The sequence below is a fragment of the Gossypium raimondii genome, chromosome 7 (genome assembly GCF_025698545.1).
Source record: "Gossypium raimondii isolate GPD5lz chromosome 7, ASM2569854v1, whole genome shotgun sequence".
NCBI lineage: Eukaryota > Viridiplantae > Streptophyta > Magnoliopsida > Malvales > Malvaceae > Gossypium > Gossypium raimondii.
This window is the reverse complement of record NC_068571.1, coordinates 42325460-42348992: the sequence shown is the minus strand read 5'-3', so window position 1 is coordinate 42348992 and position 23533 is coordinate 42325460. Positions and strand designations below refer to the sequence as shown.

The window sequence follows — 23533 nt, the reverse complement described above, 5'->3', positions numbered from 1 at the left end:
CGTTTTTTGAAAATAAAAGTTTTGGTCATCGACTTAAAAACAAAAACTGGAGTCGCCATCGATCCTTAATTGAGGTGTGATCGGCTCACCATAAAAACAATTTTGGTCTACGAAATTTGAGAAAATAGGTTCGGGAGTCAGTTACGCACGAGGAAGGATTAGCACCCTCGTAACGCCCAAAATTGGTACCAAATTGATTTTTTTAATGCCTTGGTGTCGAAAATTTGAAAAGATTTTAAAAGGAAACTTTTTATTTCATGAACGAATTAAGATAATAAGACATTCTTATTTCAAAGAAATAAAACACCACACCGAGTGAGTTAGGGCACAATGTTTTTAAATCTTCAAAATACCCAAATATGACCTTTTGCTTTTGAAAATTCTTATTTCAAGAAGAAAATGTCATGACCAGTAAGTTAGGACCCAACATTTTGAATTCCCGAGAATAAGCTTTTATTTAAAATTTGCGAATTTATTGCAAAACAAATACTTGGCTTTCTAAATTCATCGAAAAATAATCGCAATCCAGTAAGTTAAGACACAATCTTTTCCGAGAATCATGAATGCCAAATATTTTGGAAATTTATAAAAATATGATGATTTTAATGCTTCGATAAAACCAAAATACACATTTTTAAAAAAGGATATGCTAAAAGGGTAATGCATAACATGAGATCAACATTCTAATTTCAAGCATATATGAATAAACATTTACGAATATATACAAGTAAGTATAATATACAAATAAATTTATAAACAAAAAGATACATCAAATAAAAAAACCAATAATAAATGCATGTATATATGTGTACGAAAATCATGAAAATAAAATAAAGATAAAAAATGTATATGTGTATATATTTACAAAATAAAGTATATAAAAGTTTTAAAAGATATAAAAATATATATAAAATGTATGAATAAAAGATATGCATGTATTCATAAAAGCTTTAAAAATGTATATATATTTTAAAAAATGCGTATATATTATATATAAAAATATGTGTGTTTAATACATAAAAATGCATATATATATATATATATATATGTAAAAACCATGCGTGCATGAATACGAAATAATGATAATAACCATAATAATAAAAAATACAACAATAATAAATAATGGTATAATGATAAATATTTTAAAAAAATAGAAAAAAAACTAAAATGGACTAAATTGAACTTAAAAACAAAAAAAATGGGGTAGATTCGAAAATAAATAAAAGAGGACAAACTTGAACGCGCGAGCAACTATGGGGGACTAAAAGGGAAATTAATCCCACCCTCCAAAACGCTGCGCAGCAAAGGACCGAATTGAAACAGAAATGAAAGATGCGGCTAAATTTTAAAAGAAACAAAATGAGTTTAATTGAAGTGCATCGCAAAAAGGAAGGGCCAATTGCGCAAATAGACCATGTGACGTCAGAGCGCGCGGATCCTCCCCTTCGGGTCGGGTCACCGCGCGGGTATGGCCACCTAAACGGCACCGTTTTGCTAATACAATTTAAAACAAAATTTTTTTTTTAAATTTCATTTGTAGCATAAAGGGAAAAAAAACAAAAAAAAAGAGAGCCAAAAGCTCTGCTAAGGTTTTCAACCCCTTCTCCGCGCCGCTGCCGTTCTCAACCAACCGGCCGATTCAAATCCCGGCCATTCCAGACCCGATTCAGGCGAAGCAGGCTCGGGTTTCAACGGCACATCCTTGAAGGTGATATTCCCTTTTTATTTTTTGTTTAATATACAAAAAATCAGAAAATAAATAAAACAAACAAAGAAATAAAAAAAAACTAAGATGAAATTCACCTCTTTTGATTTTATTTCACTGTTTTTCCTTCAATTTACAGTATTCTCTCTGTATTTTTCGATTTTCTTGTGTATTTCTCCTCCTATCAAAAGATTCGTCCCCTATTTCAGTATACAAGTTCGGCTTTTATAGCCCGAGAAAATGCTTTGTATCTTTATTTTACAAGATTGGGACTCTTTTAATCCGTTTTTGCAGGTAGTTGTGGAGCAAACGGCGCGCGTGGGGTGGTCGATTCCGAGACGTGCGGCGCCTAGGAACTGCTGGAGGTGGAGGGCTGCGGCGCTAAACCTATCATTACCTGCTAGGGTTTCTGATGCCTTAAGCCAATTGGGCTTCGTAGCTGGATTAAGATAGGCCCAATTTTCTATTTTGGGTTATTGTACGGGCCCAGGCATTATTGGGCTTGTACAGATATAATTTGATATCAAATACGATTAAATTAATTAAATTAAATAGAGAGTTCGAGTAAAGGACCACAAACTTACCTGATTGTGATAGCTACTAAGATCGAAGATGGTTACTCGACTACCTTTTCCTTTCCACGGTTATCAACTGATCCTCTTGCTTCTCGATCTAAAATCAATAGCTTAATTAATTTACTTAATTCAACCATCCAAAATATTTATACACAAGCCATCAAACTTTTAATTACATTTTCATTATTTGCTCTCAACATTAACTTTTAATACAAATTAATCCTCAATTAAAAATCATGAAATTCAACCACTATCAACAAAATATCACGCTAACCAATTTTCCCAAAGGTTTAACACAATTCATATTTTCCATTAATTCACAAAATACTCCTTAAGTTATCATTTTCATAAATAAGTCCCTAAACTTTAAAATAATCAAGAATAATTCAATAAATAAGTCTATTAAACTCTCAAATTTAAAACCCAACAAAAATAACACCAAGAATTAAATTTCTCAACAATGGTAATTTCCACAAATATCATTAACTCTCAAAATTTCAACATAGGTAAGCTACTACATGATTTTAAGGTTTCAAAAATATAAAATTTAATTAAAAAGGACCAAAACATTCCAACCAATTTGAGCTTCAAAACTTAAAAAACAATGGCCAAATGTCTCTTTCTTCCCTCACCATTTCGGCATGCAAGACCATAAAGAAGAAAAATGTTTTGTTTTATTCTTCTTTCTTTTATTAACTTCTCCACTATCTATTTCTCATCTTTATTTTATTTTGTTTATAATAGTTTAATATAACATATATATTACAGTTAACATAATATATATTACATACATATAAATATGATATGACCGTCCACTTAGTTAAACAACAAGGGTATAATAGCTTTTCAAGTCCTTTAATTATAAATTAGTTTATAGTTTAATAACCATTACACTTTTATTCTTAAGTCCTTGTACCTTAATTTAAGTTCTAATTTAATGAAATCACCTAACCAAAATTTAATTAGTCTCTAATATTACTCGTAAATATTTAATAAAAATATTTACGAGTCTATTTTAGGAAACAAGGTTTCGATACCTCAATTTCTAAAACCATCGACTTTAGAATCGATACATCTGTACCTTGTTAACTTTCCAAATAATTAAAATGATTAGACCAAACCTCAATATAATACTGTAATACGCTTGTAAATATTAATAAATAATATTCACAAATTCTATCATCAGAAAATAACATTTTGAAACTACTATTTTCGACTCCACTGACTTTTGGATCGTTACAAAAGCTTTTTGGAACTGTAAGCATTTGGTATAGATTGATGACACCTAACTGTACGAGAGGTATGGGCGTTAGTTGTTGATGGTTATTGCCCAAGATGGTAATCGAAGGGTTCTGTTAATAGCATTTGCAATAACTCCCTCTAGAAAGGTAGATGATTGTGATTTCTTCCTTAGTCGTTTGCACCATCGCGTTTCCCTACAGCTCGACATATGTATCGTATCTACAAGAGACCCAGAATCTTAGCCGCTATTGAACAACCTGGTAACCTTTGGGATCACACACACCATAAGTATTGTATATAACATGTTGACTCCAACTACCATACAAAATGGCCTTCGAAAAGTGAGCGAGATCAATGCATCGACATGGATACGTAACCTCTCACCATGTCTAGCATCATGCAAAACCATATTTTGTTCATTGTTTGCATTCATGGGTATACTTTTCTCGACACGGTACTTTTCTCAACAACGCCGGTGCGGACTACCTCGCCAACATACCCTTTAAATAGTGGACACAATCGTATGATGGGGGTCTACTGTATGGGCACATGACAATGAACCTAGCAGAATGCATCAATTTCATACTGAAGGGGATGCATTATTTGTCAATAACATTGATTGTCAAAGAAACATATTTTCGCCTGGCTACTTTATTTTGAAAGCGAGCTGTGGCATATGCTGGACAGATATCGAACGGTCATGTTTGGTATGAGGATGTCATGAAAGAAATTAAACGAAATGCAGAGAGAGCAAACACTATGTATGTAGTGTGTCACTCGCGTCCAAACTTGAGATTTTGGGTCACGGAGTATGCTAGGCTTGACCAAGACATGTCAGAGAGATCATATAATATTGACCTACCAGAAGAGACTTGCGATTGTGGGAGATTTCAGGCACTTCGATTCCCATGCGCATATGTAATTATCGCATGTGCGAATGTACGGATTGAGTACACACATTATATTAACGATGTGTACAGATTGGAACGCATGCACAATGTATGAATATTTGAATTTCCACCCGTCCCAAATGAGAGTATGTAGCCGCCAGTATCCAGCGCTTCGTTCGAGTTGGCCCTGAATAGAACTTGCATCGCATCCTAAAAGGTCATCCGATTTCTACTCAAATATGTACCAATATGGATGTTCGGGAAAGAGGCAATCAACAAAGGTTATATGGGTACTATAGAAACCCAGGGCATATGATTCATATTTGCATCACAAAAAGTAATTGAAAAATATATAATTGGTGTCGTCAGGCCGAATGTGTGCCACAGGGTGGTGGCTGACGGTTGTGGGTAGGATTTTTGCATACAAGTTGTGGTATCGACTCTTTCTCTTGATCGTGATTGTAATACACAATTATTGCCCAGGGCCCAAAATCATTTACACAAACCAAATACTAAAACTAAATACATTTAACCCAAATAACTCAAACTACAAGCCCATTAACCTAAACCCAAGCCCAACTACAGTATAGCCCAAGGGAGAAACCCTAAGCAGTTAGCAGCAGACAATGCCGCATGCCCCACGTTCGGTAGCCTCCACATCGCCCACGTTCAGCCCTCCGCGCACACGACGCACCTCTTTCATGTTTTCCATATACTTGCAACGAACCACTAATGGAAAATAATTACAGAAAATACGACGAGAATGAAATGAGAGTTTTTTGTTTTGTTTGTTATTTTTCGGCTACATAAAGCCAAATAAAATTTGTAAAAGGGGGGAAGAAAAAAAGATTGTATCAAGAATTTCAGAAATATGGAAAAAACAAAGAATCAAAGATAATTTTGAAGTGATCAGTTTATTCCGTTTTTCGTTTTCTTCTTACTGTTTTGTTTCTTTTTTTAATTTTCTTAATTGTTTTCAAAATAAATAAACGAAGTAAAGAGAAAGAGGGGAGATTCTTACCAACGGTGGCGCGCCGTTGACATCTTTGCTTCGCTTCGTTTCAATCGAAGTTGAAAGGGGGGAACTTCAGAGTGAGGAGCAAAGAAGAGGATGAAGCAACCCCTGCGGCTGCTGTTGCTGCAAATGGAATGGGTTTTAATTAGGGTTTGAAATGGGATTTAAGCATTAATGGGTTATTTACATTTTTAATCCTTTTCATTTTTCCATCATTTCAAAACCATGGTTTTTTGTTTTTAAATTTTTCTATGAAATATTGAAATTGTTTTATTTTAATCCCATTTAAATGCAGTGTTTGAGAGGTTTAGGTGAATTTCCCTTTTGGGTCCTCCTCCTATTGCGTGCATTTTAATTTGGTCCTTTTTGATGTTTTCTATCTTTAAATTCGGCCCTTAAACTCTGTTTATTTTCAATTTAATCCTTAATCAGTCATTTTAGGTTTTTTAGTTTTTTAATATTATTAATATTGTTATTGCATCATTATTATTACTATTATTATAATTGTTATGACCACGTTTTTATTCCAAGTTTCTATACATATACACGCATATTTTTTAATTTAATATATATGCCTATATTTTTAGATTTTATAAATACATGTATATATTTTATACATATTTATTTATTTTATTTTCATAACTTTTATATACACATATATATACATTTATATTTTATAATACATGTGCCTTTTCCTTATTTTATAATCCATGCACATATACATGCATTTTTTTATAATATATATATACATACTTTTTAAAAAAATTATTTATAAGTTTTTTTGTTTTATATATTGCATTTTTTTATTTTATATGTTAATACTTATATGTATGTATTTTAATATATGCATACACATATTTTCAAAATTTACTTATATATTCACTTATATATCATCCTTATATATATATATATATATATATATATATATTTTGTAAATACATAAACATGTATAATTTAAATTAAAGTATTTGTTTCATATTGTACATTAATTTTTAACACCCTTTTGAAAATATATATCTTGGTTTCGTCAAAACATTAAAATCATTTTCTTTGATTCAAAGGTTTTTAAAATAATGCAATATTCGATATTCGGGATTTTCGAGGAAATTGAGCCCTAACGTATTGGGTTCCGATTTTCTTTATTAATCCTAAATAACCGAGAATATTCTTTATTCAAAATGCATAAGTATAAAAATTATTTTCGAGAACTTAACTTGTTGTGTCCTATTATATTGGGCATAACATATTACTTTCGTGAAAAGAAGATTTTCTTATAAAATAAAAGCGATATTCAAAGTTTGAGGATTTTGAGAAATTGTACCCTAACGTATTGAGTCTCGATTTCTTCGTTTGACTTAAACAATTGATTATCCTTTTCAGATTTCATCATTTGAGTTTTTTTAAAAATCTTTTTAACCTTCGACACTAAGACATTAAACAATCAATTTGGTACCGATTTTGGGCGTTACGAGGGTGCTAACCATTCCTCGTGCGTAACTGACTCTCGAACCTGTTTTCTCAAATTTCGCAGACCAAAATCGCTTTTAAGGTGATCTGATCACACCTCAATAAAGGATCGGTGGCGACTCCAGATTTTTTTTTGTTTTTAAAGTCTACAACCAATTTTTTGTTTTCAAAAAATGGTTTCGACAGTGATCATCGTCCTTATCTTATTCGTCTTCACCTTGACCCTTGTACTCATCTTCATCTTTGCCCTTGTCTTCATTTTCATCTCTACCCCCATCTTCGTCTTTATCTTCGTCTCCATGATATTCATTTGTGCTTAAGTGCGGTGTCGTCTTAGCCTCCTATTGTGTGTCCTCTACTCCACGAGAAGGTGGTTGCAGCGATGACCCACCTCGATAAGACAACGAAGCGGTGGATGTTTGTGACACTATCAACGAATAACCGTATGATATCGTAAAACTCGGATACGCCAACATTAATATTGACATTGATAATGACATTGATGTCACCATTGGTATTGGTACATGTGACAGCATTTGTGTTGGCATCGACGTCGGCATAGGGGCATAGTATGCTGGGGTCGATGTGCCTCGAAATACGTCCCTATAGGAGGTGTAGATGTAGGGTGTTACGGTGGTGTGGTGCTTGTGAATAAAATATAGGGTTAGTGAAATAAACAAGATTATATGAAAGGAACTGACCGGGATATAGTGTAGAAATTGATTGCATTTGTCGGGTTAAAGCCAGGGACGAAATCATCGCTGCACCTCCTCTGGACCTATGATGCTAAAGCGAGCGTCGTGGCCTCTTCGGACGAAGTTGCCTACTCACCTCCACCGACAGTAGATATGGTTTGCTGGTGACTCTAAACTAAGGCATATACTTCAAGCAGACTACCATGTCTGATGAGAAAAAGGGTTCGTGAATGGGTAAGAATTTCATCCTACGATCCCAAGTGTCGATGTACTCCTTGTGGTAATCTCGCCAATTTTCATCAATCTTCCCTTGCAGATCAAGCTTGTACAGTGCTTCCATGTCTCGCGGTGGTGGCAAAATTTTTTGCTTTCATCCGAACTACTACATCACTCGATCCGATGTATGCATCTCCGCCATTACGTAAATAATAAATGGCACCTTCGTGTCCCATATACTCCGAATGGTAAAAAATTCGGGTAAGACGTATTCTATGATATCCAGATCGGCGTATGACATTCTTTCAAACTGTAGTGCTTAATTATAAATTTTGTTATGTACAAAATTTTAAATTTTAAATCATTGTGTTATTATTATAGGTTTGAAAAAATCAATAACTAACCTCAACTATCGAGTGTTGATCTAATAACAGCTCCGGAAGTCCTACATAACTCAACCTATGGTTTCACCTATTCAAGCAATATGTTAATTCAAACATATAATAAATAAACAACATTTACTATATTAACTACGTATTATTATCAAATGAATTTTACCTTGTCCCCAATGGGAACATATAAGGGTCGTTCACTTAAGGACGTAGAAATGTAGCCGCCACTACGCCCATGGCTGCTGCAGAAGCAGACAACCACTAATTGACATCTTATCCGATTTCGTCGCCTGACACATCTCTTAGTACAACATGGTCAACATGGTTGATCACCAACTCAGTCGTCCGCATTCTTTGATGTCGACTAGGTGTAGTAGCCACCTTATGTGTACCAAAATTCAAGATTTATCGAGCATTGAAATATCCCCGATTAACCTCAGGTTGAATGCTCGGGCGTATTGTTCTTTGACGACATCTGTCACGTTCGGAGAAATTTCTTTAAAATTATTTTTCAACCACTTCATATTTATCCAACCACCTTGAAACTTGTTGATACCTTCCCCAAAAATGCCTCGCAAAGGTTTTCTTTATCGGGAATGATCGCTGGCCCCATAACGACATCCCATCCACCAATAAATCGAGTTGTAAAGCTACGTCCTTGAGTGTGATTGTACACTCACCGTATGAAAGATGAAATGTATGTGTCTTGGGTCTCCATCTTTCCATCAACGAGCTGATAAGTGTAGGATCCAATTTGCAACCCCCGAGCATACGAGACATATGTAAGAATCTCGTGTCTTGCAGATAACCATGAATTTCAATGACTGGACTCTTTGACAAATTATGTATGAACCCTTTCAAAATACAATCAACCACCTATTTATATCGAAAAAATAAAATATTTTAAAAATTAAAAAACTTTAAACTTAACTTAATTGAAAATAACGAAATTTAAAATTTCTCCTTATCATTATCGCTTGAGTGGCAGAAATGTGATTGTTTTCGAAATGAATTAGAGAGCTTGTAATTTGTGAAAATTTAATTGAAATGAATATACAGAATAATTAAATAAAACTATAGTATTTTTAAACAAGTGTATAGGAAAATTTCGAACTAAACTTAAGAGAATTGATAGAGTTAGATTTGAGTGAAGAGAGTGGAAAATGATTTGGTATTTATAGGGGAAAAATTATCGTTGGCCTTTAAAATTTTTTACCGTTGCTAACGTTTAAAAAGCTGTTGGGAAAATAAAGTAAAAAACGACCTATTTCCTTAAGTTAAAAAATAAAATCAGCATATATGCACAATTTAGCTGCCAATTCATGCATACCCTGTAATAATTTTTTTATATTTTTAGTTAAATTTTGCTATTAGTATTTATACTTTATGAAAGTTGTAGATTTAATCTCTATATTTTTATTTGATGGATAAATTACTTAGTTAGTCACCCTAAATATGGGTCATTCCTATTTTGATTAGTCAAATTTTTTTGTTAATTTGGTCACCTCAAAATTGAAATTGATCGAATTGGTCACTTCACTGTTAAATTGTAAGGAAAGACTAATTGTGCATTATCATGTCAGTCACTCTAGAATTAGAGTAAACTACCTATCAGACACTCTAAATAGGGATTATTCCTATTTTAATGACTTGAAAAATATTTATACAAATGCACTTTGTTAGTCTTCTATTACCATTTAACGATGAATTGATCAATTTAATCTAATTATAAGTAGGTTGTACTCTAATAAAATGTCACATTCATATTCAAATTTACATAAAATAAAATCAAGATATTAAACATTGAATCATCTTTAAACCCACAATCTTCATGTTATTATAATTTGATCAACTTATTTTAAATAAATTCTATATTATCTAACATTTAACATCCAAGTTAATGGCTTAGTTGACCAAAAAATTTGGTTAATATCATACTGATGCTTCAAGGATTTAATTATAATGTTTTGAAGTTTAGATATCAAGATAAAACTCAATTATTATTTTAGGACTAATTTGAAATTAATCCAAAAAATCTTCGTATGTGTTTGTATATACACTACACCAAAACAGGTTTTTAGCGGCGTTTTTTTAGGCCTTTAGCGGCGCTTTTTAACGCCACTAAAGATCTTTGCGGCGCTTCTTCAAGCGCCGCAAAAAATGCCGCTAACGAAAACGTCGCAAACGTTTGCAGCGTTTACAAACAAAACGCCGCTAAAGACCATGTTCTTTAGCGGCGCTTAGAAAAAAACGCCGCTAAAGACCATGTTCTTTAGCGGCGCTTAGAAAAAAACGCCGCTAAAGAACATGTTCTTTCGCGGCGTTTGTAAAAAAATGCCACTAAAGACCATGTTCTTTAGCGGCGCTTGTAAAAAAACGCCGCTAAAGACCACGTTCTTTAGCGGCGTTTAGAAAAAAACGCCGCTAAAGAACATGTTCTTTAGCGGCGCTTAAGGAAAAACGCCGCTAAAGATCATGTTCTTTAGCGGTGTTTTTTTCTAAGCGCCTCTAAAGAACATGGTCTTTAGTGGCATTTTTTTACAAACGCTGCGAAAGAACATGTTCTTTAGTGGCGCTTTTATACAAAAATGCCACTATTTTGGGGATTTTTTTATATTAAATTTTTCATTTTTTCGGCCCTCCTGTAGCAAAAATTCAAAACCAACATTTCAAAAGCAACCAATAGCAATAAATTTATATAATATTTCAACATAAGGGAATAAAATAATATTAATATCAATAAATAAAAGTGAATTCATATTGTTTTTGCAAAAAATGTTAAATGTTAAATGTTAAAATGATAAAAATATTTATGTCATACACTATGAAGGCGGAAGTTGCGACTTAAACATCTTCATCATAATCTGAAACTGCTGCTGAAGTTCGTCATACTTTTTGCTCTGCTCTGCTTCTCTCGCTGCAGCCGCTGCTTCCCTCGCTTCCGCCTCTGCTTTAAGTTGTAGCTGGAGTTCTTCATATTTCCTTTGAACCTCAATTGTAGTCGCTTGCATCTGAGCCATCTGGTCTTTTAACCTCTGAACTTCAGCTTGAGCCTGACTCCCCGAAGCCATGTATTGGTGGGAGCTGGATCCAAAATATTGGGTTGGGCTAACAAAAGATCCTTGAAATCGAACCCGACCATACCTTTCAGGACCCAAAACTTCAGTAATAATCCGGTTATCAATATCTTCAAGATGAACCGAACTATCACTAGAAGCAATTGCTTCGTACTCCGCCTTTTTATCCTTTAGTTTTTCCTAATAAATATATCACATAGTTAGGAACGCAATATTATATATTGAAAAACATATGCAACATAACAATAGTCGCATTACAAGCAATGAATTAAACCATTAGAAAATAAACACTATAAATAACTAAAATAAGTCAAATCGTATTAAGTAAACGTACCATTATTTCAAAGACTTGAGAGTCATGGAGATCCATCTTTCTTCCTATGTGTAATTTCAAAAGTTGAAGGCGTCCAACTTTTGACCGACGACTGTTCCTACAATATAGTAGTATAAATATTATTTAATAGAAAGTTATACATATTCGACAATATTAAAAAATTTAAAAATACCTCCGCCTAAGCTACACATGCGAAACTTCTCGACCCGGCTGTGTGGGTGAATTTTTGTTTCTGCCTGCTACTTATTCCAACTTGTTCACGATCCTATGTTATGAAATTTTTTAGTACGTAAATAGAAAATACTATAAACCAAAATAATTACAATAGTTTAGAAGGACGTCAGACCTCGCCTTTATTCGAATGCCAAAATCTAACCGCATCTTCCCATTGGTACCTCAACATACCCGGCGGGACATTTTGCAATTTCTCATCGAGGGTTGTTTTTGTCTTATAATAATTTTTCTTCAAAGTACTTTTGTTGTCTCTCCATCTTTTTCCCAATGCCTTCTTTACATAAGCATCCGAGACCTCTAAAGCAAACCTCGCCTGCATTATAGATGACATTAACATTTTGTTACCTTAATATTATCGAGGGCTTGGTTTTTGTTGCTATCGGGCATTTGATGCCATGACTCGTAGTTTATAGGTAACATGTTCGGATTTCATGCTAAAATGCCCATGTATCCAGCTAAAAGTCGAGCTTCTGATCCAACAGGCTGACCAAAACTGTTTCGTCCAACTTTGACACGCTCGACTGGATCTAACTCGTACAACTCTCTAAGTAGCGTACGTCCTCGACCTCTGCGCGTCCCACCATTTTCAGCTACAAATGGTATATTATAATATAAGAATTTGAAAAATAAATCAACTATAACAGAAACACGCATGTAAATTAAATGTAAAATTACTTTGAACTTCTGTAGGATCCTCAGCTGTAATCGGAACATTTGAATATCCAAGCTAGCATGCATTGTTCAAGATTTTACATCGAGTTTGGATTATTTTGAACAATGCTTCCCCTTAGAATTTTTCTTCTAGGCATTTTATCTACAATACACATAAAATAGTTAATAACTTAATAGCTAATTACAACAATAACAGCAAATATAAAACAGTTGAAACATATAATAAGACGAAGATTTAAATTATGATATTACATATAATTAAACAATCGTAAAATCTTACTACATCATTATTCGTAAATATCTTCATCGGTATCCTGACGAACCCATCCAAATTGTGCACTAGTACTAGGGATATTATCGTTTAAGTTTTGTTCTGGGAAGGGCAAAGTTACTGATCTATCGTCGATGTTATCTCTACTTCCACTGCCCATGTCAAACAAGTCTCTAGGGATGTTACGGAGTACAACGTACCAACCCTCATCAGTTGGATCTTTTGAGTAAAAACTTGTTTGACTTGAGATGAGAATACATACTACTCATCTATCGCTTGTTGTCCTGTGTGAATCAATCGGTCAAAGTTCACCATTGTAAAACCAAATTGATCTTGCTTAATTCCACGAGCTGTATTAACATCGGCCCAATCACCACGAAATAAGACAACTTTCCATTTGCCGTAGTAATCCAACTCAATTATGTCAGTAAGTTGTCCGAAATATTCCACATTTCCCTCGACAGGATTATTGTCCCTAGCACTAGCATAACTTGTAATTGCAGAATTGACAACTATTCCACAATTTTGCGTTTTCCTCAACCTCTCGCGATATTTTGTATGAAATCTGAATCCGTTGATGAGGAACGCACTATATCTTTTAACCACTCGATTTGGACCTTGGGAGAGCCATTTAACATCGTCGTTTACGTTCTTCCCACTCCAAACCTATTGAATGGAAAGTAAACTGAGTAATTCATTTGTTATGAGAAAACATTATTATTTGTAAGCGGAAGCTCGAACTGCATACCGTTTGGCTTAACCATTCATAAAAAGATTCGAAACAACTTATTGATATCTCGATGTTGTGTTCTTCGGGAGCATAACGAGATCTCAATATTTGTTTGTACTCACTGTGTTAAAAAAATGTGATCTTTGTTAGAAGATAAACAGTTATTAGTTTGATAAATATTTATCAAATTTGTAGAACTTACTTCCGTAAAGGTTCCAATAATTCGTGGTGAAACAGAACATATCGATGTGCTTGTACCCACGATAAATGATCTAATTCTGTAATTTCAACTTTTCCGATTGGTTCTCCAAAACTTTGGAACAAATAAGTATCGGCTAAGTTATGGTCCGTGAGTCCAGCATTCCTATTTGGTCTGTTTAACCTTGTTTCAACATCTTCCAAATATCTTGAGCGAAGGTCATACATTCTTTCGCCAAGTAGGCCTTCAGCAATCGATCCTTCTGGATATCGCTTGTTGCGGCAGTAAGACTTTAATTTGGATAGAAACCTAAACACAATATACAACATTTCTTAATTATTGAAACTAAAGGCATAGAGGTGAATGAAGGAAAACTTTAAAAATTTTAATTAACAACTTTCTATGGGATACATCCATCGATAGAAAACGGGTCCGCCAAGAATTGCTTCGTGCTGGAGATGGATTATCAAGTGAACCATAATGGTGAAGAAGGAAGGTGGGAAGATTTTCTCCATGTTGCATAAAGTCAAAGCGGCTCGATCCTGTACCTTCTGAAGTTCTTGAACGTCCAAAACTTTGCCACAAATGGCTTTCATTATGTTGGATAGTTCAATTATACAAGACGTCACCTTCTTGGACATACAACATCGTAGAGCCACTGGCAGTAAATCTTGCATCAAGTTGTGATAGTCATGTGATTTTAGCGAATATAATCTTCGATCTTTAACACTAACACATCGAGATATATTTGATGCATACGCATCTGGAACCTTTATATCCTTCAACACCGTGCGTAACAATTCTTTTCCGTCTTCGACATTGAAAAAAGTATACAGAACCGATATTTCCCATTCGGAAGTGGATTGGGATGAAGATCAGGTCGGATTCCCATTTGGACTAAATCAAGTCGACTCTGAAGATTGTCTTTTGATTTTCCGTCGACATTCAAAATTGTACCCACAATGTTCTCGCATACATTTTTCTCAATGTGCATAACATCAAGATTGTGTCGTAGAAGGTGATGCTCCCAATAAGGTAACTCAAAAAAAATACTTCTTTTTTTCCACAACTCCGCCTCATTAGGATCGTCCTCTTCATCAGAGTCATCATCAGCTTCATTATTGGATCTTCTATTTCTTTGCGTGTTTGGCGGTTGGTTCATCTTCCCATAAATGAAATTCATATCTTCCAACATGAACAAGATTTCAGAGCCACTGGTCTGCGAAGGAGCTTCTCTGAACTCTTCATGATCAAATCTGAAACTCAAATCTAAATCTATGATTTTCCGGTAACCACCGACGATGCCCCATGTAAGAGAATTTCTTCCCATTGTACAACCATTGCGAACATGTTTGTGCAGACAACAAGGACACGATAACGACCCTTGGTACTCCAACCGGATAAATTGGCATAAGCGGAAAGTCATTAATGGTCCACATTAAAGTCGCACGTAAATTAAAGTTCTCCTTTCAAGACATCGTATGTCTCGACACCACCCACAATTGTTTTAACTCTTCAATAAGTGGCTGCAAATAAATGTCGATATCATTCCGGGCCCTTTCTCTCGTGGATAATCATAGATAAGATAAGGGAAGATTGCTTCATGCAAATCCACGGAGGCGATTGTAAGGAACAAGCACTCTTGGCCAAATCTTGAGGCGGTGCTCATGATCTTGAAAGGATTAAATCCATCGATGCTAGCCCAAGCCTCACACTCCTAGGATCGCTTGCGGCTTGTAAATTTATTGTCAAATGATTTCCAAGCTAAAGAATCTGTCGGATGCCTTAGTAATCCATCAACGGTTCGTCCATCATGGTGCCATGTCATTGACTCCGCTGTCTTCGACGACATGAAAAGCCTTTGAAGCCTTGGTATCAACGGAAAATACCGTAAAATCTTGGCTGGCTTCTTCCGTGACTGTGCATCATTTTCATCATCGTTCCCATCTTCTGTGTTTCTACTTGTCCAACGAGAGTGGTCACATACATGACAGCAATGTTGGTTTCTCCGATCGCCCCAATACAACATGCAGTCATTTGGGCAACTATGGATTTTGTTATACCCAAGGCCTAAATCTTTTATCATCTTCTTCATATCTTTGCATGACCGAGGGATTTTTGCAGACGGGAACATTTCTCTCAAAAACTCTAACAGCATTGTCAACGAGTTTCCTGTCCACCCTCCGAAACACTTTAATTGAAAAAGACGAACACAGAAGGACATCTTTGAAAATTTTGATCCCTCATACAGTTCTTCGTTCATGTCATTAAGTAGCGCGTAGAACTTCGCCGATTCTCCATTCGGCTCTTCATGACGTACACTACTTCCCGGTTCAGTAAAAGTATTTCCACCAATATTACAATCATCAGAGGCCATAAAGTCCGCTGAGAATGATTTGACACCATGATTGTGCATATTAAATGCATCCCGCAACATACCTTCCATGTCATCCCCTCTATCAGACTGATGGTAAGCAGTATCAGGATAAGTTACATCCATCCTTGAAGAGGAAGTACTAGGCGGGCATTCTCCATGAAATAACCATTGTTTATAACCCCGAACAAACCCATCAATAATTAGATGCTCGTATACAACTTCACGATAATGCCAGTTTATGTTGACACACTTCTTACACGGGCAAAGAATCATGTTCTCTTGGCTTGCATATTGAAATGCAAAATTTAGAAAAGTCTGTACTCCATTTCGATAACCGTCGCTTACCCTTGACAAATTCATCCAAGACCGGTCCATTTCTTAGATCTTGAAGTCTGATTTTCACCAGAAATTACAATGGTAAGTTATGTAAGTTATGTAAGTTAAATGTATTATGTAAGTGAAATGTATTATGTAAGTATTATGTAAGTTGTAAGTTAAATGTATTGTGTAAGTTGTAAGTATTATGTAAGTTATGTAAGTTAAATGTATTATGTAAGTTGTAAGTTAAATGTATTATGTAAGTTGTAAGTTATTATGTATTATGTAAGTTATGTAAGTTAAATGTATTATGTAAGTTGTAAGATATTATGTATTATTTAATAAAATAATATATAATTTAATAACATTACTAATATAATTATTAATAATATTTAATAAAATAACATTTTATTTTAATAGTCAATTTTAATATTCCACATATTTTTTTATAATTATTAATAATATTTAATAAAATAACATTTTATTTTAATAGTCAATTTTAATATTCCACATATTTTTATATTTTATTTTATCTTTTATGATAACATGATAACAAAAATTAATTATAAGGTATACTCTTTAATAAATGGTTTATTTATAGCAATCTTTTGGTTATGTAAGATATGTATGATGTAAGTATAGCACTTTTATGCATCTTATTTATAATTATTTAAGTAATAAATTTAAGTAACATATTTAAGTAATAAATTTAAACAAATTTTAGTAAGTAATGTATTTTAGTAATAAATTTAAACAAATTTTAGTAAGTAATGTATTTTAGTTATAAATTTAAACAAATTTTAGTAAGTAATTTATTTTAGTAAGTAATGTATTTTAGTAATAAATTTAAACAAATTTATGTAAGTAATGTATTTTAGTAAGTAATGTATTTTAGTAATAAATTGCCCATAAATTTTAGTAAGTAATTTATTTTAGTAAGTAATGTATTTTAGTAATAAATTTAACATTCAATCGCATAAATGAGAACTAACGTCGATAATTTATTAATTGACAAGATCCTTGAAAATCGATAATTTGTTCACTTTAAAACGAATCCACTATTTGCCCATAATTTATTCACTTACTCAAATATATAAACTGATTTAAGAATTTTAATCATTTGCGTAATTGTTTTTGCTTGGGTAAAAAATACGTACAAGAATTACAATCATAGTTTATACCTTGCAGTTATGGAAAAATTTGGCAAAGTAACATGCAAATTGAGCTAGCAACATATAATTAAAAAATGATAAATAAACCGATACCCACAGCGTAAAAAAAATTTCTTAATTAAAACTCCCTTTTAAAACTCAAAACTAATAATTAAAGTAACAAAATCCAAAATTTAAACATTTGGAGGTGTTTTTTTAAAAAAACCGAGGTGGGAAACATAGGAATAAATACCTCAATTTCCTGGACTTCGGAGCAAACTACTGCAAAAAATAAAAATAAAAAGGAAAACATAAGTAAGTTAGTTCCAAATAAACAGGAAAGAATTAGTATAAAACTTAAATATAACAAAATCCAAAATTAAAAATCTTATTTGAATATTGAAAAATCAGCACCATCCACAGCCATAAAGAATCATGATCTCAAGCTCACCAGCACCATCCACAATCATATATACTGACATATAAAACAGTTTTGCACTAGTATTATGCACTAGTATCTCTTGTCTAGTCCATATGCAAAATATTAGCAGAGCTATTAAAGGGAATGTATTCTCAAGCTCACCAGCACCATCCACAATCATATATACTGACATATAAAACAGTTTTGCTTATTGTCCTAGTTGCCACATATGTTTAAAAGGAACCCAGATTAAACTTAACTTTCCACAGCCATAAAGATGATAATGCATTAGTTACCCATTAGTTACCCAAATACTACCATGACCAGAAGGGCTGTCATTACCCTTTTATGCTTCTCCAAAAATCGCTGTAATGGAGAAACAACAGGCTAAGATGAATACTTTTGAAGAATGCCAAATCTTCCTTATTAAAGGAGATGGAAAGAAAGTGACCCACAACTTGCCAAGCTTAGCTTAAACTTTGCTTATTGAAGAACACCCACAATCCATCATGTACAACGCTATTAAACTTTAAGTTATTTTATGAGTTTTCTTCCAAAAAAAAATCTAAACAAAATAATCACAATAAATAATTATATATTCAACATGAGTTGTGCAAAACATAACTCAAACCAACTAAAGGAGCATTTGTCATTGGCGAAAGCACTTTTTTTATAGCTTCAACAAATCATATCCGACTTTCCTAAAATCGGAAGGTCTGTCCCTGTCTTCAATCTTAACAATTTCATTTTCATGGCCACGCCATTGATGCTCCTAGTTTTATTATTGGCTGTGTTTTGTATTCGGGCAACCCCTATATAGACAAAATTTTTCCTAAACAAATAATTCCCAAATTTTTCCTAAACAAATTTTTCCTAAACAAATTTTTCCTAAATTGCTAAATAAATAATTCACAAGTTCCCCAAATTCCCAAACAAGAATGGTGTTTTAACCTAAACCGCAAACCCCAAAATCTATTTTTTTTTCTAAGCCCCAAATTCAAAAAACACAATGCACCCAAAACCCCAAATCAAGAACATGTTCTTCAGAAGGATTAAACGCATACCTTTTAACCAGATATTCTGCAACTACTGTCAAGAATGGCGCAATCGTTGCTTCCTCTTTGATGATTTCTGATTTCTCCTCCCCTTTCTTGCTTAGAATATTTTCTTAGGTTTTTTCCCTTTCCCAATCGGCGTTTTCACTTGCCTTTTCTTTCTGTCTTTGTCGAGTGAGTAAAAATGGTAAGTTAAACAACATCTGCAGAAACGGCATCGTTGAGAAAAAATATTAAAACACCTTTGCGGCGTTTATAGACCAAACGCCACAAAAAATTAAACCTTTTAACAGAAACGGCGCTGTTTTGTTAGTCTGAAATTGCATTTTTTGTGGCGTTTAATAAAAAACGCCACAAAATATTACAGCTGTGAACAGAAACGACACCGTTTTCGTGGTCTGGAATTGCATTATTTATGGCGTTTTCCTAAAAACGCCACTAAATATTACAGCTGTGAACAGAAACGACACCGTTTTACGTGGTCTGGAATAATTGCATTGTTTGTGGCATTTTTATAAAAACGCCACTAAATATTACAGCTATGAACAGAAACGACACCGTTTTCGTGGTCTGGAATTGCATTATTTGTGGCGTTTTCCTAAAAACGCCACCAAAAGTTTAATTCATTCGAAAACGGCGCCGTTTTGAATTTTTTTGTTTTTTTTAATTCATTTCTTATGTATTTGGTCCTATATATATATATATATTTCCAAAATAAATAATTATACCTAAATATATAACCATCCATATAATATATATCAATATATTTTTTAACTTATTTATGAATTCTATTTAAAATAATATTTAAATATATCAATTGGTACTTTAGATTGATTTTTTAAAATATTATTTAAATAAATTAATCTAAACTAACCTAAAATCCTTATTTGACCCCTAAACCCTAAATCTTTAACCCCTAGATCGCAACTTGTAACCCCTAAACCCCTAGCTAACTCTTATATCCCAAACCCTAAATTTGTACCCCCTAATCCTTAAAATAGCACGGCCATCCAAAATAATCCCTAAATATTTAATAAATATCATAAAATAGTTATAATTGATTAAACAATAATTAATACTAAAAACTTTTTGTATAAAGTTTGCTGACGTGGCATGAACAGTTTGTGTTTTTAGCTTGGAAAACTTTGAAAGGCCATAACTTTTGGCTCGGTTGTCCGAAGGTGGTTTGCCGAAGTTTTCATCGAAAAAGATCCTCTTTTGCCCCTCAATTTTGATTTTTTCGGTTTAAAATTGAATTTTGAAACATTCAAATCGTTATTTTCCTCATTTATTTGAAGTAAACACCGAATATTTTTTTACACAATTGTCTTATATCATCCTGTTATAGGTATAACTCAGCTCATTCCACTTTTGAGAAGTTCCCTAACATTTTCCATTTTATTCAATTTAGTCCCTAAAACCTAAATAGTCATATTTTCAAATCTAAGCTTCGTTTTTCAATTCAATTTCAATTTCATCATTCTTTCAATTCAAATTCACAAAATTATTTAAGTATATACTTAAGTGTTATTCATGAATTATTTGAGCATTACTATTAAAATTAGTATTTAAATTAATAATATACCGAAACCAAATCCTATACCGAACCGAAAAATCCTAAACAAATTTATTATTACCTCTTTTACAATTATATATATAAGAATATATTTAAAATATAATTTGGCAATACTAATTAATCTAAACCCTAGCTAAACCCTAAATCCTTAATTAACTCCTAATAACCCCTAAGTGCTAACCCCAACCCTAACCCCTAAACATTATATCTCAGCCCTTACACCATATCCCTAAATCCAATATTATATATATATACTCCTGTTCAATTATAATAATAACCTTAAAATAGTAACCCCTAAACCGACTTAAAATCTTAAATTAATAATATCATATATATACCCTAAAACCTAAAACCCTATATTAACTATAGTGATACGCTTAATTCAATATTTTAAATTTAAATTAATACTTTTTATCTCTTTTAATTACGATAATAATTTCAAATTTTAATATATAAATTAAAAACAATCAAGAATGTACCCAACAAAAACTTTAAAATTATTTTAAATAATACTATTTTAATTTTTCCATGTGTTTTATTTCAAATTATTTATACCTGTTATTTTTTATTGAAGATTTTAAATATTCTATTAGAAATATGTTTAATTTGATTCAAATAATATAAATAATAGTTCAATTAAGATAATTTTTTTTGCGGCGCATAAACAAAAACGCCGCTAAAACACCTAGATTAGCGGCGCTTTACAAAAAACGCCACTAATTCCCCCCCCAAAGGACACAAAACGGCACCGTCTGGGTATATTAGTTGCGGCGTTTTTTATAAACGCTGCTAATGTTCACTCTTTAGCGACGCTTTACAATAAACACCACTAATTCCCCCCCAAAGGCCACAAAACGGCATCGTCTGGGTGTATTATTTTTGGCGTTTTTTATAAACGCTGCTAATGTTCACTCTTTAGCGACGCTTTACAATAAACGCCACTAATTCCCCCCCAAAGGCCACAAAACGGCACCGTCTGGGTGTATTATTTCTGGCGTTTTTTATAAACGCTGCTAATGTTCACTCTTTAGCGACGCTTTACAATAAACGCCACTAATTCCCCCCCAAAGGCCACAAAACGGCACCGTCTGGGTGTATTATTTCTGGCGTTTTTTATAAACGCTGCTAATGTTCACTCTTTAGCGGCGCTTTACAATAAACGCCACTAATTCCCCCCCAAAGGCCACAAAACGGCACCGTCTGGGTGTATTATTTCCGGCGTTCTTATAAACGCTGCTAATGTTCACTCTTTAGCGGCGCTTTACAATAAACGCCACTAATTCCCCCCCCAAAGGCCACAAAACGGCACCGTCTGGGTGTATTATTTCTGGTGTTTTTTATAAACGCTGCTAATGCTCACTCTTTAGCAGCGCTTTTCCTTAAACGCCACTAATGCTCACTCTTTAGCGGCGCTTTTCTTTAAACGCCGCTAATGCTCACTCTTTAGCAGCGTTTTTGCTCCAAACGCCGCTAAAAGTGCCGCTAAAAGCTTGTTTTGGTGTAGTGATAGATATTTCAAAGACAAATCCTTAAAAGTGTACGTTGCTTCTCCTCCTACACACACACACACATATATATATGCCACCCTTGTTTTTTTTTTTTTGCTTTTTCCCTTAAAGCTCTCTCTTCTTTGCTGAGCAATGGTGGAAGAACGGTACCAAGAAGGAGCCTTAGAGATCAATGAGAAGAAGAGAACCAAATTCTTCATCAACGACCACGAAGACATCGTAGTCAAAATCCTCAAACGCCTCGACGCCCGTTCCCTCGGCGTTGCTGCCTGCGTTTGCCGTCTCTGGTGCAGCGTCGCTCGAAATGACTCCCTCTGGGAACACCTCTGTTTCCGCCACGTTTCCCCGCCGCCTTCCGGCTCGCGTCCCGTCGTCATCGCGCTAGGCGGCTACAGACGCCTCTACATGGCTGTGCTGAGTCGACTTGGACGAGCCAGCACCATAGTGACGACGGCGGCCGCTGCTGCTCCTTGGACTAGCGACGAGTTCCAGCTCTCGTTGTCTTTGTTTTGCGTTGATTGCTACGAGAGACTCAACGACGGCGTTGACGGAACAAATGGTGGTGATAACGTCGTGAAACCTCACCGCCGTCGGCGGCGTCGCTGATGTTCCTTTGTAAGCCTATCAACGTTTGAATATGATTCGTCACCTTCCTACTTATTTTTCAATTTAAAAAAATGAAAATAATAGTTATAATTATTTGTGAAGATAATGTTATTTGTTGTTAAAACTAGTTTAAGATAGGTTAGGCTTATTAATGTCATATATTTCGTGGGCACACTCAATAATTTGCATAAAAATTCAGTTGAAATGTCATTTAAGGGAGAAAATTAATATTCTTTCTCAATTTTTTTTAAAACTAGGATAATATAATTTTTTTGCCTATTTGGCAATTTAGTTCATTTTGATACATGAATTTTTTTTTCCACTTTGACACTTGAATTTGACAATTAAGTCTGTTTTGGTCCTTGACCTTGAAAAATATTAAAGTTTGATGACGTGATATTATGAGATTGTGCATATCATCACTTGAAAATAAAAAAAAATTGTTTTTATTTTCAGGGGATGATGTGGTACTATCTCAGAATATCATATTCAGTGTTTTAATAATTGGACTAGTGGTTGAACATGTCAAACTATCGATTCTCAATCCAATTAGTTTGATCGGTTCGATCGTCAGACCAATAATAATTAAATACATAATGAAATTTTATAAAAATATAAACAAAATTACTAAATCAGTTCAATTATTGATATTTTTATTTTTACTAATTTTAAGCGGTTTTCGGATCAATTAGTTCAATCCCTTTGTTCGAACCGTTATATTGATTAGTTCTCGGTTCGTTTGATCTAGTTTTATTCCACTAACAATAGTCAGATCATCAAATCTTGATAGAATCAAAATTCATGGGC

At 33.7% G+C, this 23533-nt stretch overlaps 1 protein-coding gene across 1 annotated transcript; it reads left to right on the top strand.

The window, feature by feature from the left end:
* The first annotated feature begins 22252 nt into the window (after positions 1 to 22252).
* LOC105770644 (F-box protein SNE) lies at positions 22253 to 22755 on the top strand. Its single transcript, XM_012591931.2, is given in 2 exon segments — positions 22253 to 22690; positions 22693 to 22755. Coding segments are annotated over 2 exon segments (501 nt in total).
* Positions 22756 to 23533: the final 778 nt, after the last annotated feature.